The sequence below is a fragment of the Euphorbia lathyris genome, chromosome 8 (assembly GCF_963576675.1).
Source record: "Euphorbia lathyris chromosome 8, ddEupLath1.1, whole genome shotgun sequence".
Lineage (NCBI taxonomy): Eukaryota > Viridiplantae > Streptophyta > Magnoliopsida > Malpighiales > Euphorbiaceae > Euphorbia > Euphorbia lathyris.
Window position 1 is genome coordinate 10339334 of NC_088917.1, and position 7513 is coordinate 10346846.

The window sequence follows — 7513 nt, forward strand, 5'->3', positions numbered from 1 at the left end:
ATTGTGTTTGTCACTAACTTTTCCATTATAATTTGTTCATTAAAAATATTAAATTTATTGGTCCACGTTATATTCTAAATCTTCCTTTAACTTCTTTGATTATTATACGCTGGATATTATTTGGTTTTTTTTTTTTTATATTCATCATCATATTTTTAAGCTTATGTTTTGACACATCGGTTATGTAAGTAATTCAAACATCTGAATTACGGAAAGTAAAATAGTTATGAAATTATCTGATGTGAGAATCTACATGTCAATTGACGTGTTAAAATATAGACATATTGCAGTTCTATTTGTGGACATAACTGGTAATGTGTTAAAAAAATTTAATCAAGAGCTTAATATTTCCATTTAAAAGATTAGAGCTTAATGTGTTAAAAAATAAATAATCAAGAGCTTATCGTTTCCGTTTAAAAGATTAGAGCAAAATAATAGATTTTTTGCATCAAAGTTGGGACGCGAAGGAAGGCCGAACATCCCAGCTAGGCTGGCACCTCCAGCACAACCAACAACCCGAATATTATTAATAAAAAAAGGAAGATTACAAAGGGAGGGGAAAATGAAAGAAAAAATGAAAAAATGAAAGAATAATACTACAGAACACGAATATGAGCTACATTGCAAATGTCATCAAACACGAAGCTTTAGAGGTTAATGTATGTATTTAAAAGATCAATAACCTAATAATATAAAGAATTAAATTGATGAAGGGGTTAAATATGTGTTTTTTTCAAAATCATATATCATATTAATTTAATTATATTTGATTATATTTAAAAATATATATGTACACCGTGCATGGCACGGGTGCAAGACTAGTTTGTTATTGATAAAGATAACATGACGCACATTTATAGTGAAGATAATTAGATTCATAACTGTCTAAAGTATAATTATAGTTAAAGATAAAATCGATTCAACTTATAAACTTTATACAGTTATACCACTAATGTTATGGTTAAAATTGTAACAAATCACAAACTCATGTTTGCAAGATTTTAAACCACGAGATTATATTTGCAGAAAAGTCACATGACATAAAAATTTTTGGTACTTTACTTTAACAATTACATAGTTGGTAATTGTTTCGTGTTTTGCCAATTGTCTTAAAAGTTTGATTTTTATTTGGTTTTTATTATTTCACTAAAAAATTTAGTTAAATTTTAATTTTAGAAAAAATGTAAAAATTAGCAACTTAAGAACTTTAAATGGTGATCGATGGTAAATAAATATTAGAATTCTAATTGCATTTTTTCTACTTAAAGGACTAAATCTACCTACACCCAATAACGATATAGCTAAATTTATAAAACTAGCCAAACATTTCTTTCAGGTAAAGTCCAAAAAAAAAAAACTCATGTACTTTCACTTTTTGTCAAACTGGTATCGGTAAAATTTTGTTCTATCCAAATAAGGACTGATGTTTTCGTTTGCGACTAGGAAATGACCGGAGTTTTTTGTTTTACTAAAAATAAGGACCTCAAATTAAAATGAGCGTTGACGACCTCAAATTTGAAAAATTCAAAGGCTTAATGATATTCTAAACAACTTTAATTCTTTAATTTTTTAATTTTAAGATCATTTAAGTGTTGTTTGGTGAAAAAGGAAAAAATGAATGTTTAGTGAGAGAAACTGAAAATGATTTTGATAAATAAAAAATTTAGTTTCATAGTAAATGTGATACTAAACAACTTTCAACAAACAATGTATAAACCAAACAGACCCTTAATTTATAAACTTTTTTCACGATGAAATTTTAATAGCAAACCAAAAAATGGAATTGGAATTAAACAAGACAAAGTTCCAATATAGTAAAATAAATAGAATATAAAAATTAAATATTCTATCAAATTCATTTGTTTACTGTTTGTTTTTTCTTCAACAAAAATTCTTTAAAAAAAATTCTCTATACAATAGAAGTTGTATAGATTCCAACGTGCACAAAAGAAACGATCTGAACAGTCTTAAAAAGAAACTAGGTGAAATATACATGTTTGTAAAGATGCGAACTACCTACACCTGAACGATAAAAACACTATGAAGTTTTAGTGTTCCCTAAGATTGGCTGCACCAGCTTTGAAAAAACAAACTTTCTCCCAAAGTTACAGCGCTATTTGACGAGTTCCTTAGAGAGAGTTCAATAGCAAGTAACAAAAAAGATAGGAAAACAGAACATTTTCTTCATTACAACGTTAAAGAATGAATTTATTTTTCGAGTATAATAAATATAAAAAAAAAACAAAAATTTAATTAGGAAACAGTAAAATATAATGAAAAATGAAAATTTGACAGATACAAGTTTCTTTTTCCTTTTGCAAGAATGTTGTAGCACAAACACTGAAGAAGAATATATACAAATTTTGTGTTTTGTGTTTCATATTGGCATATAGACCGGGGATAAGATGTGCACCGACAGTCATTGAAGTTTCGGTTTGTTTCAATAATGTTAGTGAACTTCATTTTCTCTTCATAAAATCAACGAAGTTCACATTTTCAATAAAATCATTCCGCCCGATTTTATGTACAAAAAACTTACTAGAATATTAACGTTCTATAAAAACACATCCTTGTTGGATGTGACACTTAGTTGACATATATTCATCGTCTATGTCATGTCAACATTCCAGTGAGTTTTATACACAAATTGACCGGAATAACTTTACTGAAATAAAATGTAAAAATTCAACTATTTTACTAAAAGAAAATGAAATTCAGTAACCTTTGTGAAACAGACTCGAAACTTCAGTGACCATCGGTATTATCTTAGTTTGAGAACTCTATTTGAACTCTTCCGACTTCTAAGAACCACCAAGATGCTGAAAAAGCTCGGGAAGATGAGCATTTGTCAGCTTCGTCCTCTTACTAATCTCATTCTTCTTCTTCTTGATCTTGGGCTTGGTGGAAATGCCTTGCACCTGAGCTGCCGCCCTTCTCTTTGCGGTGTTTGTAGCAGGTTTCATGCCGTTCTTCTGCAAATCCTTCTCGATATCGAGCATGTCCCGAGGTAGTTCTATGCCCCGAAAGAGTTGTTTAAGTTCATCATCTACCTTAATTACTGCCCTAGGGTCATTTGGGTAGGCAATGTCCTCCTGCGAATCGAAATTCGACAACAACCAAATCTGGCCTGTACTTTTCAAGGCCTGCACAAGTTATAGTAATTTTTCAATTCCCGGTGTGAAGAAATAACTGAAACTTTTTATGCGGCTTGTTGAGTCAGTGTGACAAAGGCAAGACAACTAACACTGTGAAAATAACAATCATAGATAAAGACAAAAAGAGCAGATGAAAAGCAGAATATTTCTAGCCGAAAGAATTTTGAAGAAAAGGAGCAGAAATAGGCGTAGAATGGCAAGATCTTACAGATGTGGTTTTTACTCGTTCTGGACATGTTGATGCGCCCATAGTTATTAAAGGAGCGCCTTTGGAGCATGGCGCACCAGGTGCAGGCCTTAGCGCCATGACATCCCCCATGGCAGGCGCCACCGCCGTGGCCCGCGCCTGGTGCGCCGTTTTGCGCCAAGGGGCAGTTGCCAAAGGGGCATCTTGGTGAGATAGGGGCAGTTAGCGCCTTAGTGTGCCATGTGCCTTTAATAACTATGGATGCACCCGAAGGAATTCTCAACTTAGTAGTAGACGCAATATTTCACCCTCACTTTGATTTTGCTTGCATAATGGATTCATTCATAGAGAATGAAACGAAACAGAACATAAACATGAAAGCAGTTTTTGAATCAGACCTGCAAATCCTCCATCACAGCTGGGTATGAATCCTTGAGATCAATGACAGCAATGCCCTCAGGAAATTTCCGTATCAAGACAAGTAGCTGATTCTTGTCTTTCAAATCATGTTTGGACTGCGAAACAATTGAAACACGTGTAAATATCATCTTATAGGAAGATAGAAGAAAATAAGGTAGTAACTAAACCTGAGCAATGATTAAACATCTTGCAAACGTATCAGATCTGCAAGCACAAGATGTTGAGACTCACCTTATAAGCGAAGCGCCTTCCATCATAGCTAACTTTTGGGTTGTTCCTCAAACTGTCAAAGACACCTTTGTTGGAGATTGCATCCACATAACATGCTTCATTTATTTGTTCTGGTGTAAAGGCTTGCCTTGTCTGCAAATCCACAAAATTAAACACCACAAGACAGCTAGTAGCTCAGTACTACTCAACTTGTCCCAGAACGATAAACCATCTTCTTAAGAATTCAGTTCCAACCAAAGGAAGGAAGAGAAAGTGAAAGCAACAGTGCGTCCTTAGAAGAATAAGTATACCGAAATTATATGGTGGTGACTAGTTATCAGATTCATTGATCCTCACTCAGTAACTAACCCATTATCAAAATCATCTAATATTGCTAGCATAATCTAATGCGCAGCATCATGAAATTACGATTAAGAGCAAGAACAAGCAAACCTCTAAGAGCAGGTCTATAACACGTTTTATCTGTGCTCCAACAGGTGCTTTCCGAATGCTATTGATATGTTGAAGCCTCTCCGTATCATTTGAAAATTTAACCGCCGGACCAGGCGTCTTAGAAACTGCCAATGGTGAAGCTGCTACAGGTATAGGTTTCTGAGGCGTTTTGGAATTCGATGGCCTTGATTTTGCAATGCTGCCGAGAGTTGCATTACACTTCTCTTGTTGCCTTTGGAATTTACTTAACTGTTCTTGCAACGCCATCTATAATGCAAACAAATGGTTCAATCTCCAATTTGAAGAAAAAAGTATTATAATATCACACAAAAGCATAAGCATCATCAAAGAATTATTTCTGTTTTGTATTAAATTCATACAGATTAACCGACACTTAGTGATTCAAAAAAACATAGGAGATTGGCTGTAAATTATCATAAAGAAACACAGGCCGTTCCTGACCTTTTGTAGGGCCGGGGCGAGATAATAAATGTGGGCCATTTAATACACAAATTCTAAAATCTTTTTTTCCTTAAAAGTTGAAGACTAGAACCTAGATGACATAGAGGTTGTCGGGCATCCCAACTAGGTTGGCACCCAACGAACCCCCCTAGACTATCATCCAAAAACATCTATGTTAAGGAATAGAACATCCCAGGTCATAGCCAAAGTTCTCAATCCTCATTTGCATCTGAAGCTATTACGTAGAATTCCTCAAACTTAGAAGAGACCTCAACGTCTTGTGCGAGCAAATATTCATATTCATAAAAAGTAAACCTGTGATTTAGCTCTTGATTGAGACAATTTTCATGGCTAAAATAAGAACCATGCATTTTGTTTGAAATTACTTAAAGAAGCTAGCTTGAAAAGCATGGACTATCTTTTTTCCAAACCTTTTCCCTTTAATGGTATTGTCGGACATGTCTAATGGCATACTTCTTATAATAGGAGAGAAGTATCAAACCTAGTGTAGAAATGGCTATTACGCAGATGTACAAAAATATCAACACCTCCCTAAAAAAAATAAAGAAAAAATCAACTTTAAAGGCTTGGCATATGAGCTAAATTAACAGGGTTGACATATTAATAAAAAAAAAGGTAAACTATATTTGAAAAATGTCACTTATCTCACCATTGCCTAGCTTTCTAGAGTATAAGGCATATGAAAAATGTCCCTTTCCCAATTTCTAGGATCATAAATATCATTAGAAGGAGAAACAAAATGAAAACAATTAGAAGAACTCCTTTTCAAAACAATTTACAATTTATAACTTATAAGAACAGAGCTTCAAAATGGGTCCAAATGGTGATTACCATATCAATTCAATGTTCAAATTCAAAGTAAATCATAAAAGAACTCATCAAATGCACAAAAACAGTAATAGTATAGCAAACCCTAAAATTACTTAACCAATCTTAATCTATTGAAGAAGTTAAGAAATTGACTAATTAATTAAAATGCAAAGAGTTACTTACCAGACAGCAAGAGATGAGAAGCAGCACACCGGAAGGGAAGCAAATCGGAAGGAAGCAGGAGCAGCACCGCACCGCAAGCGAAGGGAAGAGAAGCAAATCGCAGACTCGAAGCAAACCGCAAGAACTCAGAAGAATACAAGCAAGCAAATCGCAGTCGGGATGGCAAAGTAGAAGATTGGGTTAGGAAATCAAATCCCTAAAAATCGCAGCAGATCAAAGAGGGCTTTCTCTCTCAATTGTTTATTATCAGATTATCAGTTTTTTTTTCTTTTTATGTACATATATCAGTTTTATTTATATATAAAAATATTACATACTTTTTTGCCAATTAATTTTATGGGCCCTGGGCCTGCCCTCTTATTTCAAGGCCCAAACCCAGCCCACATGAGAAATTGGATAAAAAAAATAGGTTAATTACAAGAAAGTCAAGAATAACTTAGATTATTACCAATATCTCCTTACTTAAGGAAAATTTCTAATTATGTCAAATTTAAAAAATTAAACTTAATTTAGTGCCCATTTGTTTTCATTTTTCGGAACTGCTTTTTACCTTTCAATATTAAACAGAAACTATAAAATGTTTGATAAAATTCTGAAACAACTGCTTTTGCAGAAAAAAACTAGCATGAAATACTTCTCAATAAACTAAAACATGTTTTTTCTTTTTCCTAATCTAAATTGGTGCACTCTTTCTATAAGAAGGTTTAGATTTTTCAGACCAATTCTTTGAAGTTTGAAGTTGAATACTCCATCTGTTCCACAATACATGTCTTTTAAGGTTAATGCACACTAATTAAGAAATACAATTAATTTTAAGTAAAAGGCTTTGTTATCTTTGTATTAATTACATCTACTAGTAACTTTATCTATTCCGAATGTAAAAAGTCAACTTAAATATGGGTATATTTAGTAAAAGTAAATTAATATGCATAGATTGAAACAAAATGATATGTATTATCGTAAAAAAAATTTCTCTAGAAAGACATGTATTATAGAACGAAGGAACTATTAATTTATATTTTTTTCATCGTAATAGTATTGTTACTGAGTTAGTTTTGGAAATATATATTCTCACTGTTTTAGGTACAGAAGAAAGATTTAAATGTAGCTTACATGGATATGCAAAGAGCAATTACACGAATTACACCAAAAAAACAATTGGAGATAGAAATAAAAAATAAATTAAAAGTCACGAAATGAAGAAATTGGGGATAAGAAATAGAGAAGCAAGAGAACTGAAAAAGGATCGAAAACAATGGCTCGAGAAAGTAAAATATTGGGAAGAAAAGCGATAGAAAAACTAGATAATCCTTTATTAGGAGAATAAAAAAAAGTATGTATTAGGCTTAGTCCATACTTATATGAGATTTTATTTTATACCAATTTCATGTTATAAAAGAAATTTTTTAGCTGATAATAGACAAAAAAAAAATATTATTTCAATTGTAAAATTAAATAGATATATGATGTTGAACGTAATTTCCTCTAAAAAATTGAGACTAAGAAGAAGGATGTGAAGGAGGCGGATAGATGGCCCCGAGCCTTCGAATACGATTGGCAATGGAACGGCAGTGGTCGAGTGGTGGATGATCTGTAGGCGTCCGGTTGGAAG

General features: G+C 32.7%; 1 protein-coding gene across 1 annotated transcript; it reads right to left on the reverse strand.

Annotated features, from left to right (window-relative positions):
* Nucleotides 1-2244: 2244 nt before the first annotated feature.
* Nucleotides 2245-6169, reverse strand: LOC136203328 (uncharacterized). The gene is made up of 5 exons (XM_065994450.1): nt 5902-6169; nt 4426-4692; nt 3994-4125; nt 3741-3857; nt 2245-3143 (listed from the first exon to the last, which is right to left on the reverse strand). Exons 2-5 carry the CDS (start codon nt 4690-4692, stop codon nt 2802-2804), a joined length of 858 nt encoding a protein of 285 aa, XP_065850522.1. The 5' UTR covers nt 5902-6169; the 3' UTR covers nt 2245-2801.
* Nucleotides 6170-7513: the final 1344 nt, after the last annotated feature.

Excerpts from the sequence above, each read along its gene's own strand:
- LOC136203328 (XM_065994450.1), bottom strand. The coding sequence starts at position 4,692 with ATGGCGTTGCAAGAACAGTTAAGTAAATTCCAAAGGCAACAAGAGAAG. Across the intron at positions 4,126-4,425 it reads TTATAGACCTGCTCTTAGAG|ACAAGGCAAGCCTTTACACC; the intron begins GTTTGCTTGTTC and ends GTGGATTTGCAG. Across the intron at positions 3,144-3,740 it reads CTGTGATGGAGGATTTGCAG|GCCTTGAAAAGTACAGGCCA; the intron begins GTCTGATTCAAA and ends TAACTTGTGCAG.